Here is a 17,108-nt window from a genome sequence, read left to right as displayed (position 1 = left end):
CTTGAAGACTGAGCTGGTCTATGATCTAAAAGAATTTCCTTCCTGGTGACAATGTGAGGCTGGACTGACCCTATACGACCTATTAGAACCCAGACCGCAGTTACAGAGTTGGCCATTGTGACAAAACAGGACAACTAATTGCACTGGATACACCAATTCTACTGAAACAATACTGGGACCCCCACAGTGCCATTTACTAGAGGAATGGCAGCTTGCATCTTCCCATACCTTTATAAAGTGGGTAAAGATCACTAAAGCAATTCTACAATGAGATAAAAAGAGCTTACATGAGTTGCCAACTCATTTACATGAGTTTCCTACATATGTAAGACTGGCATTTCTTGACTAGATCACATTCCCTGCAACATACAATTAACAGTGAAGACAGGCAGCTGAACCTGTGCTATGTGGAAAAAGACGATGACACCTGTTGCAACTTTTCTTGGGGAATTATTGTAACAGACTAAGATTAAATCACTGAGTCATCAGAAATGATAGCAAACCCAAACTGTAAACAAAGTCAGTCAAAGGTTAAAGGATGAAACTGTCCCAGAAATGCCTAGGGGTATTTTAACTTCGAAGCCTTTCAGCACGTTCTCTTTGAAATCCTAGGCAAAGCCCTTTCCCTGTCACTCAGTTCTGCTTTCTGTAACTGCAGCCACACAAGCTTGATTGCCCAGGAGTATGGTATAAGGGTGGGTGAGTGTCTGTGCAGGTTCTTGGACATGTGATGAAGGCTGAGACATGCTACAGCCTTCCTTCAGAGAAGACACTAAAAGGGCCTCCTTTTTTTCACACCCGTCAGAACTTCTTTGAGACCTCCACCTCTCAGTCAGATGTGTTTACAAATGGTCAACAGTTTTCTAAATTATTAAGGTGCAATAGATACAGTCTCTCACAGATAGCATTACTTATTTACCCTATTCTGCTCAACTCACAGGCTGTCTAGTAGCTCTTGTTAATAAGTTTTTCTCGGCTTTTTTTTTTTCTTATTAGCCACTTCCAGGTGCTGCGAGGATGATTACTAATAGTTGCAAAGATAAATCTATATCTGTGGCAGGGTAGGAGAATCCTGTTCACAGCCTTTGTCTTGATTCACTTCTGTCTTAATACAGGGGACAGTGAGGAACCACTGTCCATATACTTCAGTGCTCCCGAGTCTCTGAAGTACCACATCTTCTCTGCTTTCTCTGATGCATGGGCCATTGCTGCGACGTTTTACTCCATTCTCCTGTATGGTGGGCAGACATACTTTGAACTCAAGCACTTGCCTGTGTCCAGGTTCATAGAAGAGGTAAGTGGCTTTCATATGGGATCAGAAAAACATCTTTTCTACTCACTGGGGAATGTGTCCTAAATGACAGAGGGTTTTGGGGGTGTGAGGGGACATTAATAGTGGCCCATGAACATCAGCCATGAAAACACAACCTATTCGAGCCTGATATGGTGAAGTTCACATTGAGTTCAGTCTTTAAACCATGGGCACTTTGACAGAACATCCAAATCTGGAAAAGTGCACAAAGAACAGTGTTCAGCCATGCAAATAACGAGCTGTCCTGATCTGGCTGGTTATGCATCCATGTGTCTGGTCTGGATAACCTCTATGTACCCCAAAGTAACTGGGGGAGTGAAGGCTCCAGAGAGGCTCCTATGATAACCAAGTCTTCTGGAAAGAGCAAGGAAATTACAGGATCTATGAGAACCCAAGAGAAAATCTGCATATTGCTAAAAGAATTAGCCTAAATAAATGTAAGTACTTGCTACAACAGCTTGTGCAGGGTAAGCAGAAGTTGAAGTTTCTGCTCTAGTGTACTAAGTTACTGTATCAGAGCAGTCTGAAAAGCCAGTATGTCTAAATAACATCTCTGCCTTGGGGTGGGAGTGTAGGGTCTGATACTCCTACGCCTGAAAGATCTATGACTGCTGCACTGGAAACTGGTAAGGAAAGCAGAATGGGAACAGCTGGGGTATAAAGGAGTTTGATTAAGCAATAGGACATTGTTGGGTATTTCAAGGGTGAAGTCATCAAGTGAAAGGTTACATGGAAGCCAAAATGGCAGCAGTTTAAAAATCTCAGCAGTGTTATGCAGTGCTGTAGGAGAATTAGAAGAGTTCAAGAGATATTTAGGTAGGTCAAATTCTGCTGTTACCTTGGTGTGATACTGGAAATCAGCAGCTGACTCATTTACATTTCCGAAACCAATGATGTCGCCTTGTGATAGCAGGATGAACTTTGCCCAGGGCTTTTACTTTACTGCCATGCAGTCAGGCTCAGTTGCAGTCACCAAAGGTTGGTCCTTTTCTTTGTTTTTCCCTCTTAGATATGCAGTGGGCACAGGGCACAAAGACCAGACTCAATTCCTCTGAAGCTGTGGGACATGATAGCCCCTAACTTGGAGCGTGAGGAGACAAAGCGCACATCCATGGAGGCATTGGTAGAGCACTTGGAAAACTACGGGAGTATCCTGGGTATACAAAACACTTAAACTGGCTAAACTCTTGGTCTTGTAGCAATAGTTACTTAATGCTGTGTGTAGTGTGGTAGTATGTAGTCATGGGCCTGTCACAGGGCTGTACAGACACAGCAAAAAGACAGTCCCTCCCTTAAAAAGCTAACAGTTTTAAGATAAATGTAGCCATGTGCCCATTCGCACCTACAGAGGAGCAGAGAGCCCTGCAAGTGGGGAGTGCCACCAATTAGAGAGCTAATCTTAGAGATCCCCATTTGTTTTTTCCCAGGACCCTGCTTGTGACTGTTTCTGTTACCAGCGAAATACCAGGGCAGCAGTGTGAAATTCCTTGTGCTGTGAAGACCTAGGTCTGAGGAATTCAGGCAGCAGCACGCCAGTACTTGTCATCTTCCTTTCTCAATAAGAGCTTGTAGTGACAGTAACAGTGACCAACCAGATTGTTTAATTTGTTAAAAATTCTTCATGGTGTAATATACCTAACTAATAAATTCATCAGTGCAGTCAGGGTCTGGGTAAACTTCTCCATCAATCCTGGGCCACGATTGTACCCGATAGTGTCCTGGGTATGCCTCCTTTCAAGGAAAGGCTCAAATCTAACTCTGCATTCACAATGTCTGCCATAGTGAGACCTTGGGTTTTAGGCTGCAGAATCTGATTTCATTTGACCCATTTACCTAGTGTGGGGCAGTCAGAGAGATAGAAGTCTCGCTCATCCGTGTTGCTTGCCTTGACCTTAATTAATTGGTGACTTCCAGTTGAACTAACAGTAATTTTGGCTCCCTGGTTGAGCTCTTTTTCATTATGCTATGAAAGCTATTAAATATGTAGGAGACTTCTCAGATGACTACACAGAATTTTATTAGCATAATGTCACCAACCTGACACTTAAAATAGCCTGAAACAGCCCCACAGAAATACAGGATGCATGAGGTCCTTTCCCAGCCTCTGGTCCAATTCCCTGGTTACAAAGCACAGCTTGATGGATCTATCTGCTGCCCCAGCTGGGAGTGTTTTGAGTCCTCTTCATAGAGGAACTTGTCTCCCTTTGGAGGGGCCAACACATTTCCTGTGATTATTCACAGTCTAACTCAGAGCATAAGGACATGCCCTTGGTGGTTTCTGCTGCCTGGTGGTCATTGCTACAGCCCCTTGTTCAGGTGTCGTAAGACATTTAACAACATTTACACCGCTCCTAGAAAGCACCCATGTTTAACTTAATCAGGGTTCACTCAGAAGCTAATTAAGGCTTTTGGCTGCCTGCATATACCCAGTAGACAACATCAAATCCTTGGCGGGGGGGGAGGGTCTGGCCAGCCAGTTCAGCATAACTGCACAGATATAGCAGAGGAATGTTTCATACTCAACATAATTATCGCAATTTGTGTCAGCAGTGGGAACTAGACTGAGATCATCCTTTTACATGGGTCACTGAAGAGTCATCTCTCTCCCAACCTGGTGTTTGTCTGTATAGCTCTTTATTCACTTTTCAATATGTTATTTGAGCACCTTCCTCACATACATGGATTGACTAACATCATGGGCAGACTAACAGCTGTCACATGTAATTCTTCTTCCCTATACTGCTTTGCCTCCCCACTTGCTGCAGCTTCAGGATCCATTTCAAGAGAAATCTCAGTAGGTGAGTAGTACATTGCTCTTGTTGAAGACTTGGCAGCAGATTCACCGAGTCATTTTGCTTGTGCTGGAGAAACAGTGATAATAGCCATGGTCTCTGGAGTTACTGGAGCATATGGATGACTCTCATGTCACTTTAATGGCTGTTAGATACTTTCATTTATGACACAATATTTTTTGGTTGTGGCCTGCAGTTCTTAGCCAAATATTTTGCTTCAGTCCAGGAATAAGCTGAGGCATACTTTTTGTTTGCCTCCAAGACTCTCTGTAGTCATGACAGCAAAGGGAGCTCCCTTACTGCCCTCAAGATGTGGGTAGTACCAGGTATAACCTCTAGCCTTTCTTTTCTTCTCTTTTTCTAGGGTCAGATCTGGACAAACTGCATGAGATAATGAGTCAGTTCTCTCCCATCTGCGAGGAAGATATTATAAGGGTAACTGTCATGCTGTTCAGTAACTTTTCCGGATCTGTCAACTTTAAATATCTTCTTGCTTGTTCTAGAGCATTGCATCTTGGGCACTGGCTGCTGTCACTCACATTATAGCTTACTAATGGTCTGTCTGTAGCTATAGAAGTAGTTTTGTGTTATTCTGCATGGTAATTTCACACACAGAAGCTACCTGACCAAGGAGGAATGGGTGTAAGAGAAGGGAAAATCTAACCTGTGGAGTTATCCTTTCTCCAAGGCCTTGTGCAGTCTCTAAGCTGCCATTACAAAGCGGTTTGTGGGCAGATGTGAGCTCATTTGACCTGCAGGCTCCAGCTGTGCGGCTGTTAGCCTGGGCTGGCAGATGGTGGACCTGGGCTCAAAGCTGTGCTAAACCAGCTGCACTGCTTTTCTCCAGCTCATGTGTTTTGAGCACCTGCAAAATACAGTGCAACAAACTTCTTAGGTGTTTTGAGTCCCTGCTGTTAACAGCTGCGTTCCTGTTGCACTGAGGGTCAGCAGGAGCACGAAGACCGCTCGCCAGACCATAGCAAACTGCCAGACCACAGGGTAGCCTGTCTGCAAGGCATACCTTACCTCATGCTGGACACGCATTCAGAAAAAGCCAGTCCAGTAACTTGATCATCAGGTCTCACACAGTGTTTATATTAAGCTTTGAATGGTCTGTCTTTGTCCTGAGCTTGCCTGGTCACTGCTGAACCTCAAAAGGCAGGAAAGCTGTGTTTGGCCGTGCCTAGAACAGTCAGATCTGTTTTTTTCTGACCCTGTGGGAAAGAAAGATCAGAGGCAGACTTGCTGGTCTGAATCTGTTTGTGGGAAATAATTGAGTGTTGCATTATTTTCACTGTGAATCTTGACCACTGCATTTGGCCCAAAGAAAAGCACCCATTTAACAGACTTGATAGAGGACTCAGCAAAGCCAGGATAGTTTCAAACATGAATAAAAATGTTTTTTTTAAACATTTTTAGTGCAAATTTTAACCTAAAAGCAATGGATTTATACCATTGGGAGCCTCCTTAATCCTGGGTTGTTTTCTTATGTTCATGTTATTGTCGCAACAGCATTTCACAGCAGGCTTTTCTTGTTTGGGGGATGAAAGGTCATCTGGTAGTCGTCTCCTTCACACAATCTGCACTGCCATCTCCTGTCTTTCCTGGTGTTATTAAGTCTCAGGGGTAATGGTAGCTCTGTCTGCCTAGAAGGAAATAGCAGAGATAATAACATTTATTATGTTTTCTTCTCCCTTCTGTTTTGCAGGGCTACCTTGACAGCAAAGGTATGAACTAGTTTCCTCAAAGCATGCATGAGAAATGTCTGTAGCAAGAAAACTTTCTTAACTGTACTTGTGTCTCAAGAGGAAATCAACGTATGTAATAATAGGAGGATGTAGGAGGCTTTGCAAAATACATGTACTAGAAATGAGAGAGTAGTGACAGAGCAGGTTGGACTGTGTTTGCATAAGCCCTGTAAGGTTCAGAGGCTTTGCTGGAATAACTGATCAAATTGGGATCATATTCAGATGTGTGAATTGGTCCAAGCATCTAATGAGAAAAGGTCTTCCCATGAGATTTTTCAGAGTTTCTCTACAGATGGAGATCCAGAAACACAAGCATGGGGATAAGTTAGTAGCTCACCCAAAGCTGGGATCAGTTCTGGATGAAGTTTCAGCTTGGGTCTGACAGTTTATGTGTAAAATCTCCCAAAACAGATCTTATCAATCATGAAGAAGGAGCCTGTGCTTCATCAGTTAGGCCAGCATGTGAAACTGCCCAAGGAGGCTCAGCAGGGCTGGGCGCAGGTGACAGGAGAACTTCAAGAATTCAAGGCCTTATAAACAATGAAATCTTGTGAGATTAATTCCTGTAAAACTTCAGAAATGATAAGAATAAATGGTGTCACAAGCAAATTGTTGTCTCAGGGGAAGAAATCTCACTGGTTCAGTTGCTTTCAGAGGCACACAGTGCAACATCACTGCACTTGCAGTGTCCCTGAAATGGACGGCCTTTCAGGATCGGCATCTCCTTTCACCCATTTTGGATAGACTCAGAAATGAACATGAGTATGTGTGGTCTGTGGTGATGTAGAGTGCAGTAAACATATTATACTAACAGAGGATTAAAGAGCTGAAATTTGCAGGAGTTCAGTTCCCTGGTTCCCTTTTCCTTAATTTTTGGCTGACCGAACATGCTGTGCTGAAAATGTTAGCCCCATGGAGTGGAGGAGAGAACTTGTTCTCTTGGCGTGGGATTTTTCTACACAAGTTACTTTACTGAGGAGCCGTTTTATGTAAAAGCATATTCTGGTGAAGGGATTGCACGACTCAGCCACAGCAGAGAGTGTTAAACACTCCTTCTTTAAAAATATAAGGCCTGATACAAATCTTCTTTAGGCAGGGGTAAACAAGGAAAAACTTCCCAGACATAAATGCAGGTATCTCAACATATATCTGGCATATATATGAGGAGAAATAGGCTTCCCTGTATTTTTGGTTTTTCTTCAGGCAACTTCAAAAGGAGTGATCCACCAAATGTATTTCCAGATGTGTGTGAAGACAGTGTTGAGCAGAAGGTAATGCTTTGGTTTCTTAGCTATCACTTTATCTCTCCTAGGAATACAACCTTTATCTGCTTTATCAATAGAAATACTTAAACTTTGCAGTCAAAATTATTTGGAGAGACAGTAGCTAGAGACACAAGCTAGACACATTCAGATAAGAAATATGACTTGTGGTAGATTTGTTATCACTGGCAGTTTTTGAACTCAACCTGGCTGCATCTTTCAAGGTTATGAGGGTAGTTCAGACAAGCAAAAATTCATTGTCTGAGCTGTAGAGAAAGTCAAGTGAAAAAAGCACATTAGTTCTTTATGGCTTCATCATTTATTATAAATGCGCACTTTAATTGGAGGAGCCAATTGGAGGAGTTTAAGAGGAACCGGAGTAGTAAACCAAAATTCTTGAACAGCTGAGAAAGAAATGTGGTGGAGAAACTTAGGTATCTGTAGCTTTTATGTGAGACTTCTTCATGGTTTTGTTTATTGCTTTTGGTATAGCTTGGCCTGCCAAAGTTTTTCTGTCTCTGGGACTTTCAGTATGAACATTTCCATTATGAGTGAATTTGCTGACAAAAGATACAAGACTGAGTTTCCTATAAGCATCATGTTTCGTATGAATAACAAACAGTCTCTTCAAAGCCAAAACTCTTTAGGCCAATAAAATTTCAGAATAAATTTTAGGTATTTGTTTCTGATTTTCCAAATCTTGAGATTTTTAAAGTTGGGAAATGTCACATGTTTCTTCTAAATGTCAATGAAATTAAACCATCAGACTTCTTTTACTCTTCAAAACTTAACAGTTGTTAAAAAAGCTAGTTAAATTGATAAGGCCAGTTAAGACAACTTTTTTCCATTATGAAGTCTGTAATCCTTCAGTGACTCCTATCAAGTCAGTGGGGTTTCACCAAGGTTATTAAGAGAAGAGCTTGGCTCTTCGTTACCATAACAGGTAAGACTCAAATTCCATCATTTTCTCCATAAAGACGATGGTATGTTGCTGCCGAAGAGGATACTGGCAGTTAATTTTCAGGTTCTCTTGCAGGATGACTGCCTGTGTGAGTTGGTGTCATTCAGAATGAACCATACGACCAAGACAGCCCTGTGTGCGTTAGAACATGAGAACATACTGCCAGTAAAAGAAATCATGCACTACTTCCCCATGACCACCACCCTGGTGAGTGCTGCAGGAACGGTTTGTGACAGCTTTGCCATGGCCCTGTGTCACCAAGGAAGCAAGGGCTGTGGCCTGACTTCCCACACATGGAGGGCTGGTGGGTGACTAGTGCATGTGCAAACGTACAGGGGAGATAAGAGAGGGTGGATAAGATGCAGCTTAGGATAGCTTTGGTTTTTGAGAGTCTGGGTTGGTGAGTCAGTTAAAAAAAAAAAGTGAGAAAATCTGACGTAAACGTGGGTCTTATGCCTTTAACACTATGGGTCCATCCATAGGTTGTCTCTACTGTTTTCTTGCATTCACCTAAGCCAGCTTGTTTCAGGTGGAAAGTGGTGTGGTTTGGATGTAGCCTTGTGATTGTGCTGAGATAGCCCACTGTATTCTGGGAACTGACCAGCAGAGCTAAGAAAGAGAAACTCTTTCTTCATTGCGATATAGTGAGATTGGAGTTTTTTGGAGTACCTTATGACAGATTGACAACGTGTGATTCATAGCAGCAGTGACCTCAAATTTCAGGTGTGGATCATCATTTGGGGCAAGGGGCGGGTGATGGCACCACTAGAGTGTAGGCTGTGGGACGGGCACGTCTCTGGGGAGGTCCTGCAAGGCGTGGGGCAGGGAGATGAACCATGAGTAGGGCTCCTTCAGCTGGATAGGGGCGCATGAAACAAGGGGGGAAGGGTGCCAAAGGGGCTCAAAGCACAAGCATTGACAGTTTTGCCTAAAAATGGCCCCAGTGTGGGCAAGATGTTGACAGGATCACACAGGGAGGAGGCGGGCTGAATATCCTGAGGAAAGAGTGACACTGGAAGGTAGGAGCCAAAGCTGAGAGGCTTTGAGGGGATGGGAAGTGGCGTAGCAGAGATGTGAAGGAGAGCCCTGCATGGAGCCTCGGAGGGACCTTGCAGGGTGGAGAGGACTCTCCCTTGCCAGTGCTACCCAGGGCTCCAAAGAAGCCAGGTGTTGTTATTGTATCTGGTGCCCTCTGCTGATCCATTGCAAGATCACCTTAATTGCCTTACACGCTTAGAAATATTTCTCATCCTTTGCCAACACTATAAATCTTTACTGCCTGGTGAAGGGAATGCTCTGGCCTCCCACTACAGTATTTCTAAGAGAACATGTGTAGACATCTGGATGGGATGGGATTTTTCTCCTTGATAAAGTTTTACTGCTGGCAGCAATAAGGTCTCCCTTCTTTACATCTCGGCGAGTCATGGAGTGGTCCATCCCTGCTGGGCTGCTTTCCCTTGGAGTCAGCTCTGAGCTCAGATTCAGTGTTCCCAGAAGCAGCTTATGATTTTGCCTAGACATGTCTAATGTTCCCCTAGCACAGTGATTTTTCCATGTATAACCACGCAGGTATGGCTTTACTTGACTGAGTACTAGATCATTATGATCTCTAATTCTGTGGTTATCAGTATGAAATCACCGAGGCATTTTGTTTAGGCGGCATTCCTGTTCTTTGGGCACAATGCAGTATTTTTTGTTTCCTGATGAAACAAGCAGACTCCTCATACCCTGAGGTCATAAAACATGTTGATGATGTTTACTGGAATTGTCCCCAGCATTTTCTCCAGGAGCAATCATGCAGAAGACTTTCTTTCTCAGCCTTGGCAGAAACATCAGAGAACCATGAAGCAGTCATTTCTGGAGTGAGCTAGCATGAGGAGACCCCCACAGAAGATGATAAAAACAGTTCTGCAGTGGCAGTGATGTGGTCCTGAAGCACAGGAATCAGTGCAGGGCCTCCAGGTCTATGCCAAGTTCAGTGACTATGGAGTGCTCTCAGGCATGTCGTGTCGCCAGCCATTCAGTCCCTAACCTCTGTCTACACATGCATGTCTAACACTTGTGCAAACTTCTGCCACTGCCTTTGTGTGGATTTGATGGTGGCAAGTGTGTGTGGTGGCAGAGAAATGAAGGTCTGAGAAGCGTGATGTGTAAGTTTGCTCCTGTTACAAAGGCTGATGTGCATGTGCAGGTCCCTTGTCAAAACACTCGGTCAGAGCAAAGCAGGCAGAGAAAGGCTTCTGCCAGTCATTTTCCTTCTCTCCAAAAACAGAGATGGAGACCTTGAAAAGGGAATATTCACTGAGGTATTAGGGAGCTTCTGATTCTCCGTGAGTGCTTTTCACTTTTCCTGTAAGCAAGGGAGATGAAGATTTAACCCCACAGCAGAATGATTTTCCATCTGTGGTCAATGGGCTTGTTTCTCCCTAGTAAATTAAGTTTCATAATCACCTTAGAACTAAATGATAGACCATGCTTTCCCTGGGGCTGTTGAAAATCAGTGATCATACCATGGAGAGGTCTTTTTGAAGATGATGAAGGCATGACTGGCTAATTCTGCTCTTATTCACCCCCCTGTTAATCTGGAGTGGTTCTTCTGAATTCAAGAGAAGTTCGGCATGCTTATGGCAGTGTAGTGAAGAGTCCTGTCTCTGTAGAAAGGTTTTCTTTGCACATTACTTGGTGTCTGGGTTTGTCATGTCTTGACTTGGGGTCCTGGACGATATAAAAGAGGAGCTGCCTTCTGGCTCAGTAAACAGAGGAATGAGATTATTATCTTTGCAGACTTCATCGTGCTGATTCCTTCCTTGAGTAGGGAAATCACCATGGAGCTGTAACTGTCTGTATGAAGTGTTTTGTTGTAATGCTGCTTGGCTGCTTCTTCCCTCTGTGCGTTTCAATGAGCTGACCAGCAGTAAAGAAATCTGCTAACAGTTTCCACTGTGAGATTTGTGAAGAGTTTTACAGGACTTTTAGCCCATGGGGAGACTGAAAGAGCTGCACAGTACTTTACTGATGTGAATGAAGAATTGAATAAAGGGGCTGTCTTGCAGTCAATGGCCCTTAAGCTCTGGGGGTCAGAGACCTTGTCTCAGGTTATATCTTCCCTATCCTTTGCAAGGTAGAGCCCTGGTTGAGTACTGCTACAGTATATAGTTGTGATTTCTGTATTGCTGTTTGTGGTGTCTAGGGAGGATGTGATTTTGAACTCCCAGACCTAACTAGCCCCATCAGGTGAGGGTGAAACATCACAGCCGCTACGCCATGCTAAACACATTTTCCTGAACGTGGACAGGCTAATTCTGCTCCGAGACGCGTGTGTTCCCCTGCTGCAGAGGTCCTGGCTCTGCCCGCTGCTCATTCAGAGCTAGCCCAGGACTCTCTGCAGAGTATGTCTGTGTGCAAGGTAGGCAAACCACATAGACTCAGGGGAAAATACAGCATCCTGCTCTTCCCTCCTGGACAATGGGAAGCTGCTGGGAGAGGTGCATATGAAGGCAGAGCTCTGCTTTGCTTGTGATGATTTGTTAGCAAGCATTTGTCCTGTGACTCCTCTCTCCAGTCTTCTGACGTTTCCCTTTTGCAGATCTCCCAGCCTCTTGGTGGCAACAGGACATCCCTAATGCAGGTTGCTGCAAGTGCTAGCATGGACGATCGCAAGCTTCTCACTTGCCTGGAGCAGGTTGCTTCTGCCATGGCATATCTTCATTCCAGAAGAATCATACACTGCGACCTGCAGTGCCATTACATTTACCTTAATTCTGGTCACCATTGCCCAGAGGTATTTGTGCTTCATACTTATTTACTAGCTTCTTGTCCTATCTCTGCTTGGCCCACTGCTGCCTGGAACCACAATCCAGTTACACTCCACTGGATCTCTGTACAAAGTCAGTCCTGGGTAGATGAACTGGAAAGTGCAGAGAGGGGAGTAAAGGAGTGCAGCATTACATCGACTGTTTGTCACATGCCACGTGATGCATTTTTAGTTACACACAAAGGGGAGGTTTGCCAAAAATTAGTATTTTTTTTTTTTAATCTTGTAGTAGTGCACAGAGGGAGGTGACTGCCAGACAGAGATATCCCATCCCATCCCATCCCATCCCATCCCATCCCAAGACAAGCATTCAGGACAGAGACATAGACATATCTAATTGTTTTCCAGCGGTGCTCAACAGTGTCCTGTGAAGGAGATAATGCAGAAAAAGCTTATACTGGCTATCCTAACTTTTAAAAGGTGAATTTAGATGAGTGTCAAGGGTAGGTCATTCCATCATTACTCAGCCCTGAACTGTAAATCATAGGTGCTGGCTGCTGTCCAAGACAGGACACAGAAAAGCGAGGACCTTTCTAGTGAATCCTGCATCATTATAACTTGAATTCTTGTTGCTCTTGCTGAAGAGTAGATAAATGCTGTGGATTTATATCCCCCTCTCTTTCCTTTGTCTTTTGACAGGTGATAGCAAAAGTTAGTCGCTGGGGAAGAGCAGTCTGTCTGCCACATCCAGGGACAGATGACAACCTCTTTGAGCCATATGTGCGCAAACTTATGCCGGCTGATGCAGCCAAGTGGTAAGTGGATTGTTACGTTTTACTCCCCCTTCTTTTCTGCTCTTTTTTCCCACCACAAACTCCATCTCATTCATCCACAGCTTTAACCACCACCGTGTTTCACCAAATCCATGTCCTTCTTGTGGCTCCTACAGAAAATGGTGAAAGCGCAGAGGGTTTTCTTTTAAGTGTTCTTCATGTTCTACCTTGTGCCTGGCCAAACAGCAGCTTGTTTCAGAGAAACTTTCTTCTGTTTTTTTGTCCTGGCAAAAATTGAATACTCTCCAAACTCTTAATAAGGAAAAAATTGCTGTTGTGCCTTGTGCCCCCTTCCTCTTCGATAGCTTAGCTGTGTGTCCCATGATGCACCATTGCCCATTTCTCTTCTCTTACTTAGTCGCTTGGCTGTAGCCACTAATGCAAAGTGTGAATCAAGTCTCCTGCTCTACAGTGATATGGACCACTCTGCTTTGCCTTGCTCTCCAGCTCTCTAGTATATAGAAAGATATTAGACTAATAACCTGCTGATTTCTTCAATAGGGCTGCCCCAGAGGTGAGGAATGATGGGCTCTATTCCCGAGCATCAGATGTCTTTAGTTTTGGGATTGTGATATGGGAAGCTTTGACAGCACAGTTGACCAACCTGCACATGTTCAAACCACTGAAACCTTTCCGCTTACTGAACTGCAGGGAGGTAAGGATGGTAAGGGTCTATATTTGGGCAACTCAATAGCAATTTCTCTGTAACCTCCAGCATGGCTAGGGATGGGAGGACCCATCTTCCAGTGAGTTTGCGGCAGGGCAAAATGTGCATCCAGACACTGCTTCTCAGAAAGCTAATGTGATACTGTTTTTGTTGTCTGGCTAAATAAAAACAGGTTCTAAAATTCACGGAGTTAGGAAATATCCCTGGTGATTTTGGCTTTCCAAAGCTCGCAGGACTAATTGAGTGCATGAAGGCCTGTTGGAATCACAACCCCACCAGGAGACCTGCATTCTCAGCCATATTAGAGGTGATCAAAGCGGAAAAAACAGCAGCCAGGTAAATAGTATGCACTTGCACTTGCTTCTTGTGCAGCCTCATGACTGGACATTCAGTTCCACTGGTGAGTGGTAAGTAGTAGCCATAGGGGTTGCTCTTACCCCAGGGAAGTCTCCCACCCTTTAGTTCACAGCCTCAAGCAAGGCCAACATTGATTCTTTTTGTGGGAATAGTTGTGTTGCTAAAGGTCTGACGTTATCTTGGCAGAGGAGGTGAGGGAGAGAGGGGAGACAATTTTACACAAGTGCCCTTCTGTGCTTTGGCTGGCATTTTTTTTTTGGGGGGGTGGGGTGGGACATAACTAGAACAGCCTTTTGTTGGCCTGTGTTAGTACCATTTTGGCAAATTCTTTTGTGCCTAATCAAGACCCATGGGTCTTCTGCACCATGCACCATGTCTCAGCAGTATAAATTGTCTAGCACAGAGCTATTTCTTACTGTGGTGATTGCTTGCAGTAGGAAAGCAGCCTCACTTACAGTTCCCTTGGGTATTGCTGTGCTGTGTCACAAAGACCCCGTGTTACAGCGGGAGAGCAGCAAGCTGGGAGCCTGGCTTGCAGAGATCTCCACTTATGCCTTGGCGGAGTGGGCTCAGTATGGTGGGAGTGTTGTGCCATACCAGGTGCACAACCCCAGGGTACCCTGGGGAACTTTGGAAAAACCCTTGGATGGAAGCTTCTCAGGTTATCTGCCTGAAGTTTATTCCAAAATCCTGGCGGGAGGGAGAACACCAGCAGGAAAGTTGTTCCGGTACCAATAATATAATAATGGAGTTACCACTCCGTAATCACAGAAGTCATTCTGGAACCTCTCTGTTTGCTGCACTTGCCTTAACCAAATTCCCCAGGGCACAGAGACTTGCTTCTTAGGAAGTTCATATTGTTTCCTGTTAGCGTGTGTACAAATAATGCTAAGGCAGCAGAGAAACACGTGCCTGCCTCCTCCACTTGCTAGCTCACAAAATCGTGGCAGAACACACATCCCCAAAGGGGAAATCACCTCCCTCTGCTGCACCAAACCCTGGTCTCAACAGCATCATTGGGAATTCTGCCCTTCCCTTCAACAGGAAACAGATTTTGGCTCCTTGTGAAGAGTCACCAAATGGCTTCATTAAAGGTTTTTAAATGCTAAAGTATGGTAAATTTCAGCACGAATTTCCCAGGCATGGTCATGAAACACAGTCCTGCTGCCCTGCAGAGCTGCTTGCTTGAGGAAGTCTTTAACCTGTCAGACAGCGATGAGCAAAATTTTTGCTTGTCTCTTGTGCATTTCATGGAAGATATCTCCTAAAACCTGAATGGAGGGTATGGAAAGCTGAAATAGAGACTTGCACAGCAGCGCATCTCTGATCTTCAAAAAGAAGCCCTGAAAGAAAAATTGCAGTGTAGGGCTCCCCAAACGGAGGGGAAATCACATGGCGCTCCATGCTAGCGGTGGGGAGATGATTGCTTCCGATGACACATGCTCCTCAATAAAGATGGGAGCTGGTCATGAGCCCAGTAGAGATGTACCTTTTAAAAGATTTTGCATGTTTTTAGAAGAACAGAGCCAGTTCTTAGCCAAAGCATGTCCCAGCAGCACTAGTACTTCTTTCTCTCCTTCTGTCTCCAAAGGGACTGCAAGGCTGCCAGGCTCGCAGCAGTGCCTTCTACTGCAGACGCGGAGGACTACAACTCTGTTTACTTCAGCAGTGAAGCCTCAGAGGAGGACTCCTTCAGCCATATTTACAACACAGTTGCAGAGTCTGACCCTGATCTCCCACGGGCCGCGGACAACGTATCAGGGCATGGGGATGTCCCCCAGCTCCAGCTGTCGGCAGAGCAGACTCTTTATTTCTCCAAGCAAGACAAATGGGGAGAGATGGTTAATGAATTTGAGGCAAAAAGAGGAATAGATAGGAGCCCAGCCACTATCAAGGAGACTGACTGGTATATTGATACTGGCATTAACTGGCAATAAAAAAAAAAAAAAAAAAAAAGATGGGAAAAGTGAGGAGCTGGGCTTCTGCAAATGCCTGACTGGTGGCAGGAGAAAATCCAAACACAGCAAGTACCAGCCAGTAGAGAGCACTGGGATCTCATAACACTCAGGGCAATCGGATGACCTCACACAGTCACTGGTGGGACCAAAGAGTAAAAGAACATGCTCTCTCCCTCAACCTCCATCCTGATCAGAAGTTATTAACAAGCTAGCCAAGCAGCAGCAGTTGTTCATGTCTCATAACAACCCAATATCAGTTAACACAGAGGGTCCTGCCAAAGTTTCTTTGCCACAGTGCCACTTGCCAGCCTTTCAATGGGCTGTTTAATAACAGCACTGTTTCCAAAGACTGTTCCACACTATTTCTCCCCGGCAAGGAGAATGTGTCTGGGGTAGGCAGGAACCCAGCACCCTCCAGAAACTACCTCAGTGATTGTGCTGCAAGGACCTCTCTTCTGCTAGACTCTAAGTTCACTTTTGAAAAGCATTTCGGTGTTAACACGTGAGTTCATGGCCTTTAGGAATAAAACTGTGATTTTGTTCACTGAAACAACTGTGGTAACAGATAGGGTTTATCTGTGTCCTTTTCCCCCCAAAATATTGTTAGTGTTTTTGGATGGAAGCTGGAAACCAAAAAAAAGCTACTTCATGGTGGAGATTGACAGTTCTGTCTCCCCCCTCCTCTCATCCTTGTCTTTAAGTGAATTAAACCCATCCTAAACTGCGTAGCAGCATGTGGATGGACATGGGTGGAGACGGAGTACAGGAACAGCCAGCAGCTAAGGCTGCGTCAGACCAAGGCTTCATCTGTGCCAAAGCCCACACTTCTATCTGCTTGCAACAGCCTCTGTGTTTGCTGGTGAAGAGTCAAAAAGGCAGAGTTTGGGAGAGAGGACATCCTAGCTTTCTTCATCCCTCCAGTCAGAGCCTTGGATGAAGATGAGGAGAAGAGTGGGCTTGTGTGGGAGGCTGTAGTAAAAATTTCAGTTACGTATTTCTTGGTGGGTTTAATTGGTAAATCCATGAAATGAAGGGCATAATTCTTAGGGTGAACAGAAGATGAAGAATTCTGTGGCATTAGATGGCAGCACTGAGCACTGGGCTGAAGGATGAAGTACTGTCTGATGTTGTTTTAAGAGGAGCATGTGGCACGCAGCAGGGAAAAAAAGAAAGAAAAAATTTCTGGGACTGAAGTGTCATATCACCTGTGTTGGCATCCACCTTCAATAGGCACAAAGGCATCAATCTCTTGGTGCAATTTCTCTGGCAAGGAGGAAATGATTTTTAGCACAAGGTCTAAACAAACACCCCAGGGATTTAGCCAAATATCTGTAGCCTTGCCATACACATGATGCAAGTATTACAATTTTGGCAGGCTCAGGTATATCAAATATGGCCCATGTGATTCTGCATCACAATGTAATTACACAGCATGTGGCTAGTTAGATTGTACAACACAGTGTA

General features: G+C 44.5%; 1 protein-coding gene across 1 annotated transcript; it reads left to right on the top strand.

The window, feature by feature from the left end:
* Positions 1 to 204: 204 nt before the first annotated feature.
* Positions 205 to 15,642, top strand: LOC135328788 (platelet-derived growth factor receptor alpha-like). Its single transcript, XM_064514461.1, has 13 exons — positions 205 to 241; positions 1,116 to 1,294; positions 2,322 to 2,469; positions 4,078 to 4,110; positions 4,469 to 4,539; positions 5,813 to 5,831; positions 7,056 to 7,123; positions 8,151 to 8,282; positions 11,662 to 11,856; positions 12,529 to 12,644; positions 13,164 to 13,317; positions 13,502 to 13,665; positions 15,278 to 15,642. The coding sequence occupies exons 1-13, from the start codon at positions 205 to 207 to the stop codon at positions 15,621 to 15,623; spliced, it is 1,662 nt and encodes a 553-aa protein (XP_064370531.1). The 3' UTR covers positions 15,624 to 15,642.
* Positions 15,643 to 17,108: the final 1,466 nt, after the last annotated feature.

The sequence above is a fragment of the Dromaius novaehollandiae genome, chromosome 6 (assembly GCF_036370855.1).
Source record: "Dromaius novaehollandiae isolate bDroNov1 chromosome 6, bDroNov1.hap1, whole genome shotgun sequence".
Lineage (NCBI taxonomy): Eukaryota > Metazoa > Chordata > Aves > Casuariiformes > Dromaiidae > Dromaius > Dromaius novaehollandiae.
The sequence above is the reverse complement of the archived record's forward strand: the minus strand, read 5'-3'. Positions and strand labels throughout refer to the sequence as shown.